Below are 24,458 nucleotides of genomic sequence, written 5' to 3'. Positions count from 1 at the left end.
CAAAGCAGCTTCACAGTAATAAGCTGTACAATAACAGACTTGATGGAAACTTCAGCAAATTTGAGACATTCAATTCAAATTCAAAGCTCTAGAAAGGCAATTATTCAGATCAATTCAGTTCAGTTCAATGACTGTGTTGCAATTTTAGTGTCATTATCCAGTTAATTTTGTATGTAAATTAGGTATAAACGTAAAGGTACTTACAATGCGAGCACATTTCCAAGGGATAACTTGCCTCATTTCCCTACAAAAGAAGAAAACATAATATTATCAACCTTTTTTGTTGAGATTATTACACATCACCTTTACACACACACACACCTAAACACACAGTGCGAGCTGAAGAAGATCAATAGGAACGTGTCAGTGTCATATTCTATTGATCAAAAACACTATGAAATTTGGGTAACGTACTTAATATCACAAAGACAAATTAAACCAAGGGAATTATTTGAGAAGCTTTGAAATTGAAAGTACAAGTAAAAACAAACAAACAAACAAACAGACAATCAAAACTCTGAACTATAGGCATAGGTAATATATTTTTATATTCATGTACCAAAAAAATACATTTGTGACTTTTTTTTTCTGCCAATGTAAATGAATTATTTTTTAAACAGTTTTATTAAAGGGATAGTTCACCCAAAAATTTAAATTCTGTGATCATTTACCTGTTCCAAACCTGTATGACTTTCTTTCTTCTGCTGAACACAAAAGAAGATATTTTGAAGAAAGTCGGTAACCAAATGTCTGATGGTCCCCATTGACTTCTATAGTAGGAAAAAAAATATACTATGGAAGTCAATGGGGACCAGCAACTGTTTAATTACAAACCTTCTTTAAAATATCTTCTTTTGTGTTCAGCAGAAGAAAGGAAATCATACAGGTTTGGAACAACTTGAGGGAGAGTAAATGATGACAGAATTTTCATTTTTGGGTGAACTACCCCTTTAAGTTGTTGCTAATTAGCATTCAGTTACACTGGAAGTGAGCAGCGCATCACAACGAGACAAAATTGAACAAGACCAAACAGCCTCCCAACCCGTTTCCTTTAATAATGTTGGATTCAACTTTTCAGAATACACTTATCCTATATAATGACCTTTCTATAGCTTTTAAAACAATACTTCTGAAGAACCTGTTCATTAGTGTTACTGTGACACTGAATTCTTCTCTTTCATTTGATACAAACCAAAAGCTAGGAGATGAAACACTAAACACTCCCCCGTCTGTGTCTCCATCTGCTTTGTTTTATTATTTATAAAGTCTCATTCAGTTCAATGGTTTCTGTATCTGTCACAGCAGTGAAGGACAGATGAGAGCTTGGCCTGTCTGTTATCAACACATTCTGGCTTTAGACTTATTCTTACTCTGTAATAAATGTGAAAAGGTAAAAAAAAACACTTTATTTAACTCATAATCTCCACTACAGCGTCAGCTCTTTTCTCTCAGTGTCTGAAACGCTTCCATTGAAGATTCAGTCTCTCTAAGCCCCGCCTCTCTGAGAGCTGCTCTGCTCTGATTGGTCAGAAGCAAACGCTCATTATCATATCTGAATCTCAGCTCTTGATATACAGTGATACGAACAGTAGCGATGGCGTGGGTTTTACCGTATCAATCTCAGAAAACTCTTCCAGTCTCAGATACACTAGATGTACAGTGTTGAAATCTTTTATAACATTATAAATGTCTTATACTGTCACTTTTGATCAATTTGATGCATATTTGATGAATTCAATCTCTTTCTTTTTTTTAAATCTTACCACAGATGTTTAAGTATCAAAGTTTCCAGAAAAATCTTGATAATTAAATCATCATATTAGAGTGATTTCTGAAGGATCATGTGACACTGAAGACTGGAGTAATGATGCTGAACATTCAGCTTTGACCACAGGAATAAATTACACTTTACTATATATTCACATAGAAAACGGTTGTAATAATATTTAACAATAGTACTGTTTTAACTGTATTTTTGATCAAATAAATGCAGCCTTAGACTCTTTCAAAAGCATTTAAAAAAAATTAGTTTTAACCCTTTCAGGCCTGAATTCTTGTTTTCACAAACAGCAAGTTTCCCCATTAGCACTCTGTGACTGAACGTGTCGAAGTCTCTCAGCTCGATGTTACGCAGCATCAGCGCGGGGTTTGTGGAGCGAACCATCAGATCTGCTGTTGATCACTGTAATATATATATATATGCTACATACACACACATCTATAGCTGCCCACTCATAACAGAGACGCCAATCTGCCTCCGCTGGGACTAGGAAAAGCTAACGTTGAGCTGGCTATCAAAAACAAAATAAGATACAAATGAAATACAAGTAAAGATTTTAAAGGGAGAAAAATAGACATCATCATCAGGCCCATTTATAAAGACCACTTAAAGCATTTTTACAAAGTCTTGATGTTGTTTCAGGCTCTACTAGAGCAGGTTTTCCTGCTTGAATGTTAATTATTCTCCTCATATTCTCCATTGTTGCGGCTCCTCTCTTCCCAGTCTGTCAGTAACGCTCTGTTTACTTCCTGTCTCTATGAAGCCCCTCCTTCTGAAAAGCACACTGTGCTCTGATTGGTCGGCTGGAGCAGTGTGTGTTGTGATTGGTCGAGCGCTTCGAGTGTGTTTGGGAAATGTCCCGCTCCTTTCCATAACCTCCAGTTTAACACACTAAAGTTAACTAAGTTAACTTAGTGAGTATAACTAACTCAACCAGGCCCCGCCCCTTTATTCTGCGTATGAATTAATATAATGAGGAATATTGTGACGTGTTCGTTCCCGGAAGAAACTCAAGACTACAATGGAGGCGTTTCAGGAGTTCAGAAACACTGACACTGATATAGAGAAGAACTGGAGCTTCTACATTATCAAACTGCAACAGTACACACACAGATAAACGCAAGAAAAACATAGGCTAATAGGTCCTCTTTAAGGGTATATATATAAACATTTCTTGATTATTATCAATGCTACAAACAGTTGTGTTGCTTCATATCTCTGCAGAAACCGTGATTTTATTTCAGGATTCTTTGATGAATAGCAAGTACAAAAGAACAGCATTTCTTTGAAATAGAAATGGTTTGTAACTGGATATTCTGGTGGAAACATCAGTCTACTCTCCAATCATTTACTGCACTTAAACTCCGCCCCTGCAGGCTCATGCTCATCTGCATACAGTGCCACGCCCACATCTCATCATCCAATCAGCAACCGATGCACAGAATCAAGTCCCGCCCTACACCATTACACTCAGATGTACAACACAAACAGAAGAACAGATCTGCAGCTACTTCTGTTTCACTGTGACTTTAATGCTGAATAAAAGTATTAATTTCTTAAAAAAAAAAAAATTAAGTTACTTACATTTAATCTATGTACAAACTGTTTTAAAAATGTATGATAATTTTAGACATTTATGGACACATTTAGGACACTCATGAGTTTGCTTGCAGCTGCTGATCCAGAGTCAGTGTTTCTCATCCTACTAATAGTTTAGGTTTGAATAATGATTTTAATACTGAAATGCTGGTGTTGCGAAAGGTCCATCATGGCTTCTGGATGCGAAGCGAACTCGCATGAAGCGGCCTGGATCTGTTTCTACACAGTAGACTGAACCCTCCTCTTTCTTAAGACTGAGTGAAATGTCCTAAAACACATCATTATCATGCTAATCTCCATTATGTGGAATTGCTGTCACTCCAAACAACTAAGTCTTTTTGGTTGAATATATAAAACGTACATACAATACTTGTTGTACATACAATACTTGCTGATCATGGATGAATTCATCCATGCATATTTAATCTAGTCATTTTTGAGATCATAACATGTAATCAAGATGTTAAATGGTATATGTTTTTGTTTTTGTGCATTTTAACCCAAAAGTAAAAAACATTATGAGAATAATAAGAATTGGGGGTAATTTTTGGTTGTCAAAAGTAAATGTAATTAGTTTTCTTCTGTTTAAAATGTTATTTCTAGTCTTGATTTCGGGGTGAGATTTGATCATGTTTTTGTCCCTTAGCACTATTTCAAGCATTTCATGCTTAATTAAAACTCATAATGCTTCTGCAATCAGAAGACATTTGCCTTATTTATTAAATCACACAGCAACACTGATTCTGCATTACACTTAGTGGTTTGGTCTTGTAACGTCCTCTGAGATGCACAGATTAGATGAAGCCGCAGCACAAAAATACGAAACCGAATGTGAAAATCAGATGCAATATACCTACAGTATGCAAATGCAAACCGGCATCTGAAGTGTTTCTGAAGAGATGGACTTGGTTATTAATACCAGATCCTCCGAGTCCAAACATGAATTAGAGCGATGACAATTCACAGCAGACCTACTATCCATGCTGATGAGAACAAATGATGCCTTGCAGCTCGAAAAAAGAGAAAACAGGGAGTTTTAAATGAATTCCTGAATCATTAGTGGGCTCTTGTGAGATGTAAATGAACTCTTTAGTGGGCTGAACATTGTCTGGGAAGCCTGAGAGGCAAACACTCAGCACAGATCATAAATAATGCATTCAGCATTCAGAGTCAATTAGACCACACACACACACACACATGCACCGCACAATGAACATCCGGCACAGCAAAACATCACCAAATACAAACAAAACTCAAAACAAGGTGGAAATAAATAGACAGAATGACAATGTTTCATGGCTGTAGACGCTACTTACAGCGGATCATAGTTATAACCGTCCGTTTTTGCCCGTGCCGACTATCTGCAAATATCTGGACCAAGAGGTCTGTGTTGTACAGCCTTTAATTTATGCTGATTTAAATGGGAAAAAATAGTTCTGAACTCATACAATGATGTAGCCTGGATGCCAGCCGAACGTAGCCCCGCCCACAACATTTTTAGGTCGGGAAGTTCGGTCTGGACTTGATCCGTTGTGGAGCAACTATGCTCGAACCAGAGCTGATCGGACCAATCACATTGTCAGGGCGGGCTTTATACGATGATGGACAGATGATCAACGGTAACGTAATCATCCACGTCACCAACGAGCGCTTGGGTTGAATTAGTTTCCAACAAAGATGGCTGCCGCAGGAGAATTGAGATTTCACACTTACAAATAAGTCAGATAGGATAAATGCATATTTGGTGTGTTGTCCGAGGAGAGGCTCCGGACTCGGTATTCGGCCCGAACCCAAAGTACTCCCCCCGGTATTCCTGGCTGTGGAAGAACAAGCTGAGAGTGAGTGGAGGGATGCTGGAAACTGTCAAGGAATGTTAGGCGAGTTGACAGAGTGAATATATGCTTCCTCTCATGCTGATAGACCGTAGACGGTCATTGTTTGATGACAAGTTGATTGGATTGATTATTTGAACGTGCTCCTCCCGAACTTTGTTTATGAAACATCATGTGTAGATTCCGCCATCGCGTCTGTTATAGAAGATATCGACAGCGCATTCGTTTTAAAAGAGGAACAGAGAGCCGCGATCAAGGCATTTGTCGATGAATGAAGAACATACGTCACTTACTCCGATGCTCTGATTGGTTGTAGGTCTATCCAATCGAGTGCAGAGGCATTTTCTTTCCTGGCTCGGTTGAAACGCCCCATAATCACAGCCCACTGGAGCAGATCAGGCTCACATTCTGACTAGAAACTGAGTATGACGACGTCAGGCTAACAATGATGTAAATTTAAGGGGAAAATCTTTGGAAAAAAAAAAAAAAAATTCAAAACAGAATTTGTGTTTCTTGTGCAAAATATATCTTAATTCTGTATTTTCTGGTATATACACGGTCATGGTTTCTGAAAAAATATTCTGTAATTTGTGTTTAACTGAATAAATGACTAGAGCTGTCATGATTATGACACTTGACTGACAATTAATTGCCTAAGAAAACAATTGCGATAATTCGATTGATTGTTTTTAACTTTAGGGCTTTCGTCATACATTTTTTTGTGTGCATCGTTCATTAAATAATTGTCGAAAATTCTTGTGATTAATTCAATCCTTTGTAAGTTGTCACTTTGCAGTATAACTACCTAAGTTATCAATTAATTCTGTAAATAACTGAAACAATCTTATTCACAACAAACTGGCCAATCACAGAAAAGGCCATAATATTTGCGTTTGGCTGGAATGTGCGCGTTAAAGCGTTGAATGCACAGGCAGTTACAAGCCACGTTTCCATTACCCTTCAAATTGCGCAAATTGAAATTGCGAATTGAAAATACGTCCAATGGAAACACGTCAATTCCGCAAAAACTCGCATTTATCGCAAAAACGTTTTAGGCTCTCATGAGGGGGGTTTTCAGGCAATTCGAAAAATTTATATTTCGCAAAACTGCAATGGAAACAGTTTTTGTGCATTTACAGGTCACCTGACGTAGATGACGCGGTGTGTTTGGACAGAATACGAGACAGAGTTCTTTATTAAATTCATATAAGACAGAAGAATTACAGCAATACTGGATTCTAAACCTCAAATAAATGCCACAATCAAGACCTCGAAGCAGAACTGAGGGAGAAACACCCAGAAACAGCTCATATGAGCCGCTCACAGGTATAATAAGGGTCGTTCCTTACCATTAATGCTTGGAAAACACACATACATCTCCTTCCATTAATAATAATGGCCAGTGCAGTGGCTGGGATTAGTACATAAACCCACCAATGTCCGTTGCCATGGTTTTTGGAATGATTTTACTTATTGCGAGAAGAAAAAAATAATTTTTAGTCGCATAACATCGGTTAATGGAAACGCCATCATCAGATGATTAGGATACATAGAAAATTATTACACGGCTCTATGGAATACTTGTTCCTGATTGGTCAATAGCGCCATCTATCCTGAACAACATCTATTCCTCGATAACAAAATAATAAAACTCAGTCAAATCAATATTTTGTGTACTTTGATTTAATTATGCCATCCAGTATCGTAGACTCGCTCTCTCGTTTCATTCAAACGCAGCGGCGGCCATTTTGTGACTATTGTGACTATACACTGTTGGATTATGAGATACAAACAGGTACAATTTTAAAACAGTTTAATCTGAAATCAATATCTCTTATCTCCATCATTATTTATGCGTTGAAATGATGTGTAATAAGTGTTATGACTGTAAACCGTATCTCTTAAATGTCCGTCTAGTTTGATCTCGCCGCTGAAACTGCTCTCTCTCCACGGACGCTTTGCGTTTAAAGACCTAATAAAATATTTCAACTCAGATCAATATTTCATGTCTAATTATTTACTTATGTGGCAAGTATCCCGCGTGTAATAAGCGGGATAATGTACATCCAGCCGGTTGTTATCTCAGAATAAACCCCTTCAGGTGTGTGTGTGTGTGTGTGTGTGTGTGTGTGTGTGAGAGAGAGAGAGAGAGAGTGTGATCTCAGAATAAACCCTTTCATGGCTGATGACGACCTGATCTTGATCACCCTGACGGGTTTATTCTGAGATAACAACCGGCTGGATGTACATTATCTCTTACTTGTGGCACTGGTGCAATCATACTTTATAGAACATACTTTTATTAGATTTTTAATTACATACTTTTATTACATACCCATAATAGTATAAAACTGCAGAGCCGCGGCACTGATGAAAGCTGAAAACCGGTTAAAAATGTCCATCTAGCCAATATTTACATAGAAAAACTATTAAACACAGCGTAGAGCTTACGGTTAACAGAGTGGAGTAATCGCGTCATCTCCATAAGAGCTGTGTGTGAACATACCGGTACTCTCAAACAGCATCACTCCGCTCATTCTGGTATTTCTGAAAAGGTCCTGTTCACACATGATCTCTTTAAGTCCCCCTGTGGTGAAAATCCAGTTTTTAATGTTGTTTGTGTCTATGTGGTGTTTTTAATCTGCTTTAAGACAAACCATGTGTAAATTCATAAGTCGACAGCATTGCTGAGTATTTTCTCCTTAAAACTGCAGTGAACCAAAGACAGTCTCAAAAACACGCTTTGAAATCGCTGGTGTTTCTGACGTCACAAACTACCTTGTAACCAATCAGATCAACGCGTGATCGTCAACCAGTGGATCTCTGAGCTGAGTGAGTGAGTGGAGGCGGGGCTCATTTGCATATTCATAGAACCGCGCATACTTAATGAGGCAAGGGTGTCGAGTTACATTCAAGATATTTTAAGGCATGAAGAAATTTTCAAGGAAAAAACTTTTAAATATGACATTTTGGTGATAAAAGATGAGTTTTAAGGGATACAATTATTGACTACAGGGGGACTTTAAATGCTGTGTGTGTTAAAGGGGCTTATGTCTTTTTGTCTGTCTCCCCACTGTGCCTTTTTAAAGAGTGCAATAATCACGGTTACATTAAATAACTGTGATCAGATGGCTATTTAATAATCGAGACAGGCCAACTAACCATATAGCCTATCATACTGTATCTGTACATCACTTGCATTGATACGCTCTTCTCTGACTGATAACAGAAAGTATTTTCTGTGAAGCTGCTTTGAAACAAATCGTATTTTGAAAAGCGCAATGCAAATAAACTTGAGCTGAACTGAATGGTTTCGGTAAGATTGTCCCAGATTCATAAGGCTTGAAGTAGACTAGATTCTGATATTCACGAAACACCGGCTAAAGATTATTATTTTCTACTAAAAGTAAAATTGCAAGCACGAGTAATAAAGGGGAGAGAACCAATATGATTATTCTTCATTCTCCGTCATGATGCCCACAATAAATGACTAATGATCATAAACAGCAGATAGCAGGCCTCCGCTTGAGCAATGCTGGTGTGTGTGTGTGTGTGTGTGTGTGAGATAACTGGAGAAAGCTATCCGCTAGCATTCCTATTGATCTAAACTCCACGCAGGAACAATACAAACTGTGATGGATCACTTTACATGTCAGACAGACGCTCGAGAAATGTAAGATGAATCATCTGTATGATGAACTGGTCCGGTTCAGGGCGATTCCTGACAGAATAAAACGTGGTTTTATACACCAGACCTTATGATGCACTGAAAGTCTTTTCAGCCCTTGCTTGAAAGCGTGTTCAGACTAATACAAATACTAATAATAATTATTTAGTGCTTGAAGCAAACCGAGGGATCTATGATTTCAGTAATGCAGAAAATAAAAGGATTTTGGGCAACACTATTTTAAGGTGATGTAGTTACACTTTACTACACTTCTTACTAGTAATAACAGTAAATGATGTATAATTACAAGTCACTAACCTTAAACCAAAACCTAACCATAACTCTTTAAGTACATGTTCCATTAATATTACAATGTAACCATGTCACCTTAAAATAAAGTGTAACCAGGATTTGTTCATTTTCATTTGATTAGAGATTAATTAGGCTAAATTGTTAATGTTTAATGCCTTGGTGTTATTACCACCTTTTGATAATACATTTGGAATAAATTATATATCCAAAATCATTTAAGCAGACAACAAAAAACAAAACAAAAAACAACAACAAATAAAACCTTTCATATTGCACTATTGTAGTAATATATATATATATATATATATATATATATATATTAAAGTTTAATAAATTCAACTAATTAGACATGGATTTTGGCCCTAAAACGTTAATTTTTGTTAAACTTTTAATAAATTGTTGAATAAGTATCATGATTTCAATTCATAAGAACTTTTTTTTTTATAACTATACTTTAATTTAAGCATTAAAATGGAATCCAGAAAAAAAAAATCTGGGAAAAAATAAAACAGAATTTGTGAAAAATAAAAATGAATTTCATATAGGGAACTATGAGGGGCCGTTCACAAGAGAAGAACATTTGTAAGCGTTTTGGTCGTACATTTACAACGGCGTTTCGAAAACACAAACTTCTGAATACGGGATTCAAAGTGCAAGTTTTTGAAAACAATACCGCTATTGTCTCCAGTGAGCAGAATACTGCGTTTTTAGTGCTTTTCACATTTTGACAACGTTGTCGTCTCTACGCAAAAAATGCAAAGGAAAAACGTTTCCATTTTTAGTACTTCGTTGTCATGTAACCGACCGTCCCCCAAACCTCAGCGTAAGCATCTTAGTATCAGCACCGTGCAAAGGTTTTAGATCAGACATATGAAGAGCTGCACGACACACTGTTATGTAAGGAAAAGAGCCATTAATACAGAAGAAGGTGTAGCACCTGACATTAGTTATAGTAGGCTATATCTAAAGTAAAAAGTATAGTGCTTCTCTAGCTGAAGTATGATCACCAAAAACCTCGATTTTTGCACCGAAATTCAAAGTGAAATGTGTGGCCACACTTTAATAAGCCTGTACGCCAACTACGGCGATGGTCATCAACATGCTTTGGTCTGACGCTTGGGAAAAGGAGACTGAGTGCATTGAAATATCAAGCAATGCAATATTCATAATATCGTCAATGAAAGAGAATGAGTCTGGATTATTGTGTGAGGCGCTGAATATGCAGCAGGACCACATTCAACTTAATAAAGATTGATATTTAGTTTCTTTTTCCAAAATGTCACAACACAAACTCAATGTTTCAGGGTCGCCGTTTGACCGCAAGTTGACAGAAGTGCGTTAGACATGACACTAGTTTGACTTTGTCACAAGACTCTTCCAGAAAGAGACAGACTATGGCGTACGATTTTATTAAAATGCAGAAACCAGAGGCCTCATTTATGAGCGCTGTGTCACACAAAACAGGCCCTGACAGAGGCGGACGCCACTTCACACGCATAAGTTGTGATTTATAAAAACAAACTTGATGGGAAAATGTGCGCATCTGCACGCAAACTCTGACCCATGCGTACGAACATTCTGGAGACGGAGCAGTTTGGCGACACCGATGGTGATCTGAGGGACTGACGGCTGATGAAGGAAAGCCACTTTAAATCCTCATTATGAGTCCTAATCATAAATACAGAGTATGGTCACAATAACAGTTCACATACATAAAAGAATGATTTAAACTATGCTTTAGGCTACATCTGATATACACATTTAGATTAAATATGCCATTCTCATTAATGAAGTTAAGCACTTAAATTACATGAAATCATTACCAAGAAGTTACAACATTTTTTTATGTTATAATAAATAGAAATATTTCTAGTGGATGCAATGCTTTTGAACACTTTTCCTGTGGAATGCTGTGTTTTAATGTTTTAGCTACAGCGAGGATTGCTGAGCGCATGATATGGTCTGAGGAAATATTTTCAGGCAAACAATGATCAATACCGCACAATAAGGCCTATCAGTTTCCATAAATTTGGCCAGTGGAAAAGATTGAGAAAAACTTTCTCTGAAATGTATTTTATACTATTTTGATTTATTATTCAAAAACAAGGCAAGGATAGGCTACTAAATTATATTTAGCAATGTAATGTGACACACATATGTATCTCATATTTTCCAAATGTCTTGTACAGTTAAACATGGTGTCACGTGGATGAATATACATATGCAAATGATATGCAGATGAGGATATGCATAGTAAAACGAGGCGTTGTAAGCTCATATATGGTTATTTGCTTATCATCTGTATTAATTTTTGTCAATTGTTATATATTGTAAATCTCAAGACATGTAATATTCACCACTTGATAAGTGGAAATCAACGTGGACTTGTCACAAATAACACTTTATATTTATGCCAACTTACAAAACAACTAAAGCAAATATGATTCAGCGAGAAGGTTGCATCTATAATGGCATATTTTTGACTTGCATTGCAATCTGTCAATCATGACGTTTAATGAGATTCTGAAAAGCAAAGTTTCACTACACAATTTCTAGTGACACAGGGAGAACAGACATTTATTACATTGGTATTGATGAGAGAACATTTAGATAAAACTGTGGATCTCTGTAGTATCACCATTGGTATTATTTAAAGCACCATGCAAATACTATGATAGCCTACATGAATAAGGTAATCATTCAATATCACGGTGGTATTACCATCAGATACCATCACAACATTTTATGTAATATGGACATGAAGCATTTCACTACAGAATAATGATCATTGCTGCACCCTTTCAAGTATATTATACAATGCACACCTACATAATTCAAAGAACTATAAAAATGGGTGAAAGCCAGCCTGCGCCTTATGGCACGCAATAGCATAACCCTTCTCTTATTTATCACAATAATGCAAATGGAGATGTTCTTAATAACTAATGTCATACTTAATAGCTCTGGCTTTAACTTTAAATGCCAAACAGCATCACACAAGACAGCACATTCAGCTCTGACTGACTCAGGTTAGCATTTATTTCTGCAATGGCTTTGCAACCACTTTGCATGAATTAGACCAACAATGGATACACACATTCACAAGCTGGCAGATGCACGATAGGAAACCCGTAAATCTTCGTGTTTGGACAGCTCGACCATAACGTTGAATCTGTTTGCCAGCGCATTCAGGATGCGTTTGAAACCGATATCTGCTATTTGTTTACAGTGCTGCGAATGTGGATTTCTTACCATGTTGCTGCCTGTGCGACGGAATTCCCCCTCGGAAATGAACAGCAATAAATGACAGCACAAATATAAGAGGAAAATTCTGCTCTTGGTCTCGTTGTTTTGTCCAAAAAATGCTGGTTTTGACACAGCAGAAGCGTAACCTATTTTCCGTCTGTTTCCGTGGGTTTCACTGCAGTAGCGACGCGAGCACGAGCCGCAGGGCGGGGAGGGGGAGGGGCCTAGGAGGCGCGCTGTTATTGGATGAGAGCCGAAGGAGGCGGGGCTAAGACGCGCTGATGGGCGGGCCTTCGGTACACTACATCCGGGAAACCTTACTGCGTTCACCCTCACACAAACACACACACTCGCACAAACACACGCAAACACGACAATTTGCATATCAGGGAAGGTCCCTTCACAATGCAGGCGAACTCATGATGCATTGAAGTCAAGTCCTCCTGGGAAGTTCGCATTTACGAGTTGAGAAGTCGTGTTTTAGACGTCAGATGCGTTCAAGTCACTTGCGTGGGAACAAGATGGCGGCGCACCTTCTCCCTTGCGAAAATTAACCATGTTTTTACTACAAATAAAACCAAGAAACATGGTTATTATAGTTAAACCATGGTTTTGCTACACTAACCATAGTTTGTTCCATGGTATTTGTTGTAAAACTGTGGTTATACAAATGGTTCTCAATCTGGCAAAACTATGGTTACTAAACTTTTACTATAATAAAACCATGGTTGATTTTCTTAAGGGATATTTAACTACACAAAAATACAGTACGGTTTTTAAACTCCCAGAAAATGAAGAACAAAGAATGTGCATCAGGTGTGCATTGTTTTTTTTAATGTTTTTAATTAATTTAAGCCACTTTTGTGACATGTTATATTACAATGCTATTATATTTTGAGCAAGTAGCTTATTTTGTTGTATATGCAAAATATATTGTATTATATTTTTTTTGTATAAGCCTGCCAATACTGCTAAATACCTATAAGTATTATGGTATTCCCCTGACAAGCACCAACTTGTAAAGACTAGGGCTTAAAGGGATAGTTTTGAAAAATAAAATGCTGTCATCATTTACTCACCCTCAAGTTGTTCTAAACCTGTAAGAGTTTATTTCTTCTGTTGAACAAAGAAGAAGATATTTTAAAGAATGTTGTTAATCAAACAGTTGGTGGTAGCCATTGACTTCCATAGTAGAAAAAAAAAATAGTAGGCTATAGAAGTCAATGGGTGCCATCAAATGTCTGGTTACCAACATCTTTAAAATATCTTCTTTTGTGAAGAATAAGAAAGAAACTCATACAGGTTTGGAACAATATGAGGGTGAGTCATTTTTGGGTGAACTATCCCTTTAAAGAAAATCCCGAGCTTCCCACTCGTATTTATACGAGTTTGTGGTGGCGTTCATGTGCGTTCAACTCGTAAAATGATCTTTCCGACAAGACTCGAACGCAAAATCCTGAGCTTCCACTAACAAATCACTGGAGTTTGGGTCATTTCTATTTAGCAGTTCATTTTCATGTCCATCCCAAAACACTGAAATATTCAATGCAAGAAAAAGAAAAAAATAAGATTAATAAATGTAGGGCTTTTCATTTCATAAATATCACTCCATACTAGGCTACTTGTCAGTCCTCGTTACCTGTTAGCCCACATGGAAAGAACCTATATGAGGATATAATATATCCATTATATATTATAATATATATAATATATATATAATATATCCAGCACAGGGCCTGAATTTCATTTTGGAAAATGGGGGGGAAATCCCCCCTTAGGTGATTCTTATGGGGGGGAATTTTTAATTTGAGGGGGGAGTTTAGACTTTTTTTTAATTACATTTATCTCGCCTAAATGTATGCTTAGCCTACTCATTGCATTTTTACAATGGGGTCATTTTGTTCTTAAGAATTTACACAACTCAAGGAAGCTTGATTTCAATCTTTGAATTAGATTGAAAAAAGTAGCACAAATAAATACAATAGAATAAAGATATCAATAAAGAGAAATAAAGAGAAAAGTTTTTGCTTAGGTCTAAAACTAGTAGGCTATTCAGAAATACTACAGAGACTGAATAAAGTAGCCTAATCAAATGTAAAATAACACTGGGTAGTATTTTAGTCCTGACTAAATTAAATTCATAGGCTATTAATCCTGATTCCTTAAAATGAAAGCTATGTTTTGTTGTTTTGACAAACAAATTAATGACAGACACATATGGCTGCTGTCCCTTTAAGAGCTAGTGCACGGATCCTGTTTTCATTATACGGTCACGTGCGATTTATGCTTATTTAAGACATAACCGACTGTGTTTAGATTAGAGGATACTCTCCAAGACCGAAATTGACATCATTTTCTTATGTTTTTGACTGTTAAAGCGATTTATAATCCACGAAAAATAACTTTTGTTACCCGCGAGCTGTTTGTGAGGCTGCTTTACTCTATGTATGTGTGCAGAGAAAAAAAGCATCTCTCAGACAGCGCGCAAGTACCGAAGAGTTTAAAATCGCGTGACTGTTTAAACTGGTGAGACTTGAAAAGACGTGCAAATGGTAAACTTTAGTTACTCGTGATGCAATGCTGGCCCGATCGACTCCCGAAACGCGAGAGTGTATTTCCGCCGCCTGCTGCGCGCTGTGCAACCCATTTTGAGAGACGCGAGATAGAAGACGCAGCGCCGCTGAATCACTCACGCTGTTTGTGAAATTGCGTCTCGCAGACAGTTTTAAAATGACTGATTTGATTTTCCATCTGCGTGGATTAATTTACTAATACAACCTGAACCTACATGCTAAAGTGAATCAATGTTTGCGGGAATTTCCCGCATTATAAATGGGAGACCTGCGGGAATGATAAAAAATATGCGCAATACCCGCAATCCCGCACCGAAATTCAAGCCCTGCAGCATATTATGCGCATATATGAAACCTATATGCAGTTTATATGCACATATAGGCACAATTGAGGTGCATATATAGGTCTCCTGTAGCTTCTTTATATCCACATATAAGCCCTATACATACAAGATATGTCTCCTAATATAGCTCATGGCAGGATCTGGTCATTTTGTAGCTCATATCTCACTTTGGCAACTGTCATACATGATGCCTAGCTCATATTTCCTATTATCAAGGCAATAACTAAGAACTAACTAAAAAAAAAATTATGCAAGAACTTATGTATGTGCGAACACGTGAAATTGGTATCACATGTAATTGGCATGTTATGGAATTTACTGTAACTATGGCAATTAAGTGAGAGGAGATGGAAAGCTATGATGTCTACACGTTTTCCTGAAACATTTACAAGGTCAATTCTTTTTTGTATGAAGATAGTGGAAAAGAAGGAAATGTATAACAAAATAATGTATCGTTTTTTTTATTTTGTCAATCAAGCCTTTTTTCCAATTTCAAGTCACTTCCAGATTCACATTACAGCTCATACACATCCACACATTCACTGTTACATCCACCAAATGCAATGCAAAATGCAATGTTTTCTGTCTTAATGCAGTTTCTAGATGAATATGGCTGAAAGGTCATTACAGTCTAAATGTAGCAACAACAACAACAAAAAAGTACATAGAACATACATTCAAGTAATCATCATCATCATCATCCCACCACATCTATCTGAGCATTTCACTGTGGTTAATGAATTTGAAGACAATGTCAACATTTATGTTCACAGTTTTAATGAACAGACACTTTTCTTTTATCTGAGATGTTTGTATAGCAACTAAAGGCCCCAGACTTTTCCCTACAGGGATGAAATAACAAGGATTCTTAAATTGACTGCAGTTTCACTTTTTGGTAGTACTTCCCCACTGCATAACATGTCTCCCCCTGCCCCAGATCACAGACAATGAATGTCTTCACAGATCTTTCCTCTCGATCAGAAAGAATGACAGTGTACGAGTTTCTCCGAAAAGTATGCGAGTAGTTTTGTGAATGACTATTTCAGCATTAACCACTACTCTGCAAAAATACTCCACAGTGACTCTATTTCCTAGGTTGCTGATGCTGTTCAAGGCCAGAAAATCATCATTTCTGATCATACAAATTTTAGGCCTACCCAGAGATGTAACACCATGAGAGCGACTTACTTCCTGCACCATTTTCTTCTCAACTGAAAAAGACTCTAAGAGAGCCAAGTAATCATCAGAAGCTGCCACCATGGTTTTTTGGGGAAAATGATGGAAATGCAACCTGTAGCCAAACTGTTTTCATTATCTGCAGAGAAACTCCCTGGCTGCTCTTTACCATATCTAAAATGATCCCATTGTATGACTCAAACACAAATGCAGACTGTGCCCAGAGGGGACCCCAGTTCCTCACAGTATTGCACATTGAAAGTGACATTATTGATCCCATAAAGGGTCTCCATTTCCTGAACAAACTCTGTTAGCTAGTTAGATTCTGATATGTGCAGTGGTGATATATTCTCACCGAGTAGAAGAGAAACCCCCTTTACCAACTTAAACCAGTGCTTCAGATACTTTTCAGGTAAGACCCCTTTCAATGTTGGTATGCTGTAATAAAACAACAACATGTTCCACTCGTGTGCCTTCCAGAACTTTCTCTCTTTCACTGAGCGGGGGACACGGGAAACATTACAGGGGGGGTTAATAGAAGTTAAAATGTCATCAATCTGTTCTGTTGAGCGTCCGATATACCGTGGCAATTGGTTGTTTTCAGGATGAAACCACAGCGTGGTGATGCTTCTTGCTACACCCAGCAGCACACTGTGCATATAATCTGGAACACGGCCATCAATGATATTAAAATCAGGTAGACAAGACAAAATGCTTTTCTGGGGGAAAAGTCTGGGGCCTTTAGTTGCAATACAAGCATCTCAGATAAAAGAAAAGTGTCTGTTCATTAAAACTGTGAACATAAATGTTGACATTGTCTTCAAATTCATTAACCACAGTGAAATGCTCAGATAGATGTGGGATGATGATGATGATTACTTGAATGTATGTTCTATGTACTTTTTTTTTTTGCTAGACTGTAATGACCTTTCAGCCATATTCATCTAGAAACTGCATTAAGACAATACAGAAAACATTGCATTTTGCATTGCATTTGGTGGATGTAACGGTGAATGTGTATGAGCTGTAATGTGAATCTGGAAGTGACTTGAAATTGGAAAAAAGGCTTGATTGACAAAATAAAAAAACGATAAACCATTTTGTTATACGTATTTTGTTATAACCATTTTGTTAAACCCTTTCACTCCCTTAGTGGGGTTTCCAGCAAGAGCCTCTTCTACCAGATCATCAGTCTGGGAGGGATTCCTCAACTCTGCTTTTTCATAGGGATAAGCCCTTGCACGCCCCCTGCGTTTTAACACACTTGTTCCTTTCTGCGTACAAAAAGATCACAAACTCTCCATTAAACTGTTTAAAGTTCTGAATCAGTGGCCGAGCAACTGAATCTGCCACCATGGTAGTAAGCAGTACTTTACTTTACTTTACTTTACTTTACTTGTGACAACTTCCCCACTTTCACTTTGCCATATAAGACCATTAGAGTACAAATCTATGCATTCATCGACAAATGGTTTCATGTAAGTGTTCATATTTGGTTTGTTTTGACCAAACCACAGGCCACAAAGCATAACATGTTTTGCACTAGTTGTATTGGCAGTTCATTAACAGTACACAACACAGCTAGCACAAACATCAGTACAGCAATGGATGAATTCTGAGATGTTTCGCTTTATTATATATAATTATATATTAGTTGATTTGACTTCACATATAAATTAAATGTTTAACGCAATCATTTAAAAAATCTGAAATTATTATAATTTACTCTAGAATATTTCTTTTTTTATAATGAATAGTTTTATCTGGGGTCAGGGCTTTGCTCATATCACCCCTGTCCTGCAGTGTCTGCACTGGCTCCTGTCAGGTGCCGTATTGATTTTAAAATCCTTCCTTATGTTAGAATATAACAACTTTGCATAATCTGGCCCCTCAGTACTTGACTGATCTATGAATGCCTTACACATGTCGTAATCTGCGTTCCTCTCAATGTCTCCCGGCTGTTCCAGACACGGCTTCGTTCTAGTGGAGATCGAGCATGTTCTTCTTCTGCTCCTAAGCTTTGGAAATCTCTCCCGGCCGACATCAGGGAAGCAAATACATTAGTGACTTTTAAATAGGATTGCTTTTACTTGATTATTCATTTTATTTGTTTATGTTGTATGTAAAGTGTGTGGTTTTCTCTGTTGTTATGTTTGCCTGTAAAGCGCTTTGAGAAAGCAACACTGTATAAAATAAATGTATTATTATTGTTCTATTCTGAAAGTCTGGGATCGCCTTAAGTGCTTTCTTAAATGAGCACAAATGTTACATTAAATCTGAATTAAAAACTAATCACAGTTTAAACTGCATAACAGGACTGGAAATTCAAGCATCACATTTCAAAATGAAAGTACTTCAGTGTATCGATACTGTAATAACTCTGACTCCTCTATAAATTGACCATCATAGCAGCATTATAGCAAAATGTCTCCTGTGGCTGTTTGTCTGATAGTATGCGTATTATTCCCGTTGGCACATCCGTGAGATAGGCCTACTGTTTTACATCTTGATGTTAAAACCTAATCTGATTGAGATTTCATAAACACTAAGACTTTAGGTTTACTATTCGGTTTAAAGTGGTTTACTCCACCTTACCTTAAGGTCTTAGCGTGGTATTATGGTCTTACCGCTTTTAAGATGTGAAGGTCTTAACATGTTCCATGGACATGCTAAAACATAATCCTCTTGATATGTTCAAGACCTAGGCTACAGCGCCACCTGCTGGCGTCCATGTTCAGAGACTCAGCCAAATGATAATTATCTCTGGCTGCGTTTACACTTGTGAACACCGTGATCTCATCAGGCAGATCGGATCATTAGCCAATCAGGACATGGCCCGTTTACATTTGTTCACATTAAGTATGGCCTCTGTATCTGGATAATTGAAACTGAATCTTTTCATAATGTTATGTATGGAAGATGGTGAAAGACATTAATTCTTCGCAATCTAGCATTGAGGAATGCGATTTTTGAATTGTTTGACAATTCTCTCATGATATTTGCCACAAAGTGATGAGCCATGACCCATCTTTGCTTACAAAGACTGAGAAGCTCTTTTACACCCAAACACGATACCCCCAACTATTACCAGTTCACCTGCTCATTGTGTTTTCACTGTTTCAAAAGAGTTGCATAGTCTAACTTGGATAATCTTTTCACTTTTATTTTGCCTCTGTCCCAACTTTTTTGGAGTGTGTTACAGCCATCAAAATCAACATTTGTTTTTATTTACAAAATACAATTATGTTGTTCAGTGAAAACATTGGAAAACTTTTCTTTGTACTTTTGTCAGTTAAAAAAAAAAAGTTCAAGAGAATGAACAAATCACAGATTCTTGATTTTATTGCATTTTACAAAATGTCCCAACTTCTCTGGAAATGGGGTTGTACATCCACTAACAATTATTGCACGTATATCACACTGCACCATGACAAAATACTCATAAAAACACACACTATAGAAGGTATATTCACATAGTAAAATTTACAATGAAAATGCTACATTGACAAACGGTATAATAACAATTCTATCATAAAGTCTATATAAAATATGTAAACTCGTATATAAAAGTAAACTTCATCCTCACGGATTTCTTCAGAGGTAGACAACTGGAAGGAACTGCAGAAAAAGACAACACTACAACAAACAGGGTAAAGTGCAGCTCAAGTACAACGATCTGATTTTCCAGCAAACAAATCCAGTAAAACTCTAACTTAAAGGGATGGTTCGGAGTAAAATCAACCTAGGGTCCTTTGCACCATGACCTCGAGCCAAACCTTTCCCCCCTTGGTTGAACATTATTACAGTTAGAGCTTATTTAGAGAGATCAGCCGAATGGTTTAGTGCAGTCGCTAATGGATCCAAGGCTGTATCTGGTAAATTACCGCACTAATAATGCCCAGAATGATACCAAACTTCTACAGTAGCACAAATAGGTTCTGTACTTATAAAACGAGCCATTGGAAAGTTTGTAAGTACATCAGGAGTTTATTTAAATAAAACTTGCCTGGCGGCTCATGCTGCCGCTAACCCGGACGTCAACGTCACTTCAGTGATTAGGGAAAAGCACGTAAAAGTCCTCAGGACTTTTCCCTAATCACTGAAGTGACCTCGACGTCCAGGTTAGCGGTAGCATTAGCCATCATCAAGTGTTTGGCTCGAGGTCATGGTGCAAAGGACACTAGGTTGATTTTACTCCGAACCATCCCTTTAACTTCATCACAATAGCTACTCTAATACGGTATTAGGAAAGGCTATCCGCCGATTCATGTTCGGTGTGTTGTTTAGGGAGGGCTAGCTCTTCGTAAGATTGTCTTCACTCTCACACACACTTCACACACGCTTCACAGAAACAGCTCTTTGTTGATCCACATGAGTGTGCGCGTGTCGTTGGGTTTGCACTCGTACTCGATGCTGTTGAAGCTGTTCCCCCATTGGCAGTGGTCCCTCTTGTTGTAGTTGTAGAACTTGACCTGCCAGACGGTCTCGAACAGACCAGCCTGAGTGAACTGTCACATCAGAAACATCACACACATCAGGTGCAACTCTTGCTCTTACACTCACTTACACAAAAATGTTTTTGCAGAGCATTTCAGGTTCTCCAAAGAGCCTTTCAGTGAACATTTGAATCATCTAAAGAACTTTTCCTCCACTATAAACAACCTTTGGTGGAATTGTGGAATGGAAAAATCATATGGATGTTAAAGGATTAGTTCATTTCAGAATTAAAATGTCCTGATGATTTACTCTCCCCCACGTCATCCAAGATGTTCATGTCTTTCTTTCTTCAGTCGAAAAGAAATGAAGGTTTTTGAGGAAAACACTCCAGGATGTTTCTCCATATAGTGTCTTCAATGGGGTCCAACGGGTTGAAGGTCTAAATGTGAGTTTCAGTGCAGCTTCAAAGTCTCGACACGATCCAGCCGAGGAATAAGAGTCTTATCTAGACAAACCAGCGGGCATTTTATAACAAATATATACTTTTAAACCACAAATGCTCGTCTTGCACTAGCTGTGATGCGACACACATTCCGTAATCAGGTTGAAAGGTCAAGTGTGACGTAGGAGGAAGAACAGACCCAGTGTTACTCAAAGCAAACATGCAAAGACTAAGACAAACGCCATTTACCAGAAAAAGAAAAAAAAAAGAAGAAGAAGGTAAAACAACGATGTTGGACGATTTCGAAGTTGGAGGAGTAAAGTTTGGAGGAGTTTTTCACCCTACCCTACAGTTTCCTTCTATGTCACGCTTAACCTTTCAACCTGATTACGTAATGCGTGAAGTCGTGGATGTGCAAGACGAGCATTTGTGGTTAAAAAGTATATAATTGAAATTAAGGTTTTTGAGGAAAACATTAAGTATAAAGTATATAAATGTTTTTTTGTTTTGTTTTTTATATAAAATGTCCGCTGGTTTGTCTAGATAAGACTCTTATTCCTCGGCTGGATCGTGTCGAGACTTTGAAGCTGCACTGAAACTCACATCTGGACCTTCGACCCGTTGGACCCCATTGAAGACACTATATGGAGAAACATCCTGGAGTGTTTTCCTCAAAAACCTTCATTTCTTTTCGACTGAAGAAAGAAAGACATGAACATCTTAGATGACGTGGGAGAGAGTAAATCATCAGGACATTATAACTCTGAAGTGAACTACTCCTTTAAAGGTTCTTAATAGAACCATATATGCCAATAAAGAGCCTTTATGTTCTTCTGCAGGCTTTTATAATGTGTTTTATAGGGTCTGTGTTCAAATGGTGTACTTCTTATTTCCAAGGGAACCTTTCAAAAGTGATTCTCACCTGTATGTTGACTTGAACGGGTTGCCTCTCTCCACTTTTGGTGTGTGTTACTCCCTCGGTGTCATACATCCCAGTGTACACTACAGACTGAGGGTCTTTAGACTGTTGCTCCAAAGGGAACGTCACGCCACCGACGGTCATGGATCTGAATGAGACGTGAGAGAGGGAGACTGACACGACAACAACCAAAAATACACTTCAGGAGCTAAAATAGTACAGTACAACAGGGCTAAAGGCACACCGGGGTGCCTCTATATTTTATTTTCCTCTAAAATACTAGATGATACAAAAACTTGCCACAGCACTTTCCAAAACATCCACTTTTCAAGATGCACAGATGAGAGATCTGTAGATTTAGGCCTAAGTAGAGAATCGCTAAAATTATTGAATATATTTCGAGACAAAGGTCTTGTTAATTATTTTCAAGCTAGTTTTGTTCAAGCTAATTAAAGCAACAATTTTTCAATAAGAAGAATATGGAATAATATATATATATATATATATATATATATATATATATATATATATATATTGCTGTTGCATACATATGCTGTTGGAGCGAAAGGCACAAAAATTAACATGATAATGAACGGCTGGCTGACTTTTCCATTTGTTGACATGACATGGTTAGGTCAGATGGAAATATCATATATTAAGTTGGGTGCCCACCTTGAGATAATCACCCTATTTATAATGAAACCATCACATTTAAAAATATGATCATATCATATGTATTGTTATTTCTGTGAATCTAGATTACACTCAAGATTCTAAATCTAAATTACAAGAATATTCAGATTGCAACATCTATTTGATTTGACAGACATTAGCCTATATATCTGTAGACCTTCGTGTAACGGAATAGGATAAAGACATGCAGCCCGTCAGACAAAGTTGATGCCTTAATCGTCTGGATTTGACTGCCAAAGGAAGCAATCTGTCAGTGCATGAGATGAACACACAATCCTGTAGGATAAACCCACAATCATGGCATCCCAAATGTAGCTATCACGAGATGTTACATCCAAAATTCTTAGTTGCTTTCAGTTAATTTCATTTTTTTTTTCACTATAAGCATGTTTATCATGGTAGCCTGTTTTTTAAAATAGCTACGTTTGAATGCCAATGCAGTCTAAAATAATAATAAGCATTTTTTATTTAAATAATAATTCAGCATTTTTTATCTTGTGTATGTCAAAGTAGGCTACTATGTTATCCATCACTGTACAATGGTGGCATTAGTCATTTGCAATTTTACATCACATCACATCTACACTTGATAAACATGCTATTCTGCCTCAACGTTGATGCATACGAAGCGTTATGCAAACAATAGAATCAATAGGCTATAAGTTCACTTACAAACAGACTAAAGCAGATGTACTCACGTCGCCTCAACTGCTCCCGGTTTGACGACCACGTCGACCTTGTATTTCGTTCCCGTCAGTAATTTGATGGTTCTGCTCTGGCCGAATCTCGTCCCGTCCGATTTGAAGAACACGGGTCCGTTATTCGGGGTGGTCTTCAGCGAAACGCCGATTTTAATCAGTTGGGGAATGTCTGCCATGATGCAACAGACGGTCAGGTGTGAGGAAACAGGTCAGGATATTTCAAGCTGAAGTAAATCGGTGTACTCGAGTGGAAACCCGTGAAAACCGCATGCAGAAAGCACGTCCAAAGTCATGTCTGCTGTTCCTGTCCAATAATCCCCTACACAAACATAATCCCAACAAGCGAGCGACATAATGAGATAAAGAGAGAAGCAGTGTAGCCCAGATTACACCAATACAACATCCGTGCATTTGGTTTATTGATCATTTTAAATAAGTTTCTACAGTTGCTCAAGGACACCAGGTCAAGTCTCGTCAAGATTTGATGGATGATGGGTGAGTGTTGTCACTGAAAAATATTAGCATAAAAATACTACTGTCTTGGTTTTGAACAGGTACCATGACAAAACCATATGCTTTTGGGAACATAATGCAATAGTAGCCTATTCTTTTATAGTCCACATGAAATCAAAATGTAGTTGTTGTTTTTTTTGCTTTAAGTATGACAATGGCATGCCTTACTATTATCTATCAGCTAGTGTGCTCCAAAATAATGGCAAAATTAATATATAGAAGAT

At 37.5% G+C, this 24,458-nt stretch overlaps 2 protein-coding genes across 2 annotated transcripts in view; both read right to left on the bottom strand.

Annotated features, from left to right (window-relative positions):
* ppp3r1a (protein phosphatase 3, regulatory subunit B, alpha a) overlaps positions 1-12,644 on the bottom strand; it is a 37,777-nt gene extending 25,133 nt beyond the window's left edge. The window contains exons 1-2 of the mRNA XM_081350180.1: positions 12,443-12,644; positions 205-244 (exon numbers count right to left, since the gene is read on the bottom strand). Of these exons, the coding sequence (XP_081206306.1) occupies positions 205-244; positions 12,443-12,445 (43 nt within the window). The 5' untranslated portion in view covers positions 12,446-12,644. The remainder of the gene's footprint in view (positions 1-204; positions 245-12,442) is intronic.
* Positions 12,645-19,673: 7,029 nt separating this feature from the next.
* On the bottom strand, positions 19,674-23,897 carry cnrip1b (cannabinoid receptor interacting protein 1b; the record flags this gene model as incomplete). The annotated part of the gene is made up of 3 exons (XM_081351550.1): positions 19,674-21,037; positions 22,331-22,475; positions 23,719-23,897. 3 exons carry the CDS (start codon positions 23,895-23,897, stop codon positions 20,873-20,875), a joined length of 489 nt encoding a protein of 162 aa, XP_081207676.1. The 3' UTR covers positions 19,674-20,872.
* Positions 23,898-24,458: the final 561 nt, after the last annotated feature.

The sequence above is a fragment of the Scardinius erythrophthalmus genome (genome assembly GCF_964197995.2).
Source record: "Scardinius erythrophthalmus genome assembly, chromosome: 21".
In the NCBI taxonomy this organism is placed as follows: Eukaryota; Metazoa; Chordata; class Actinopteri; order Cypriniformes; family Leuciscidae; genus Scardinius; species Scardinius erythrophthalmus.
Note: the sequence above shows the minus strand (reverse complement) of the source record. Positions and strands in the feature narration are given on the sequence as shown.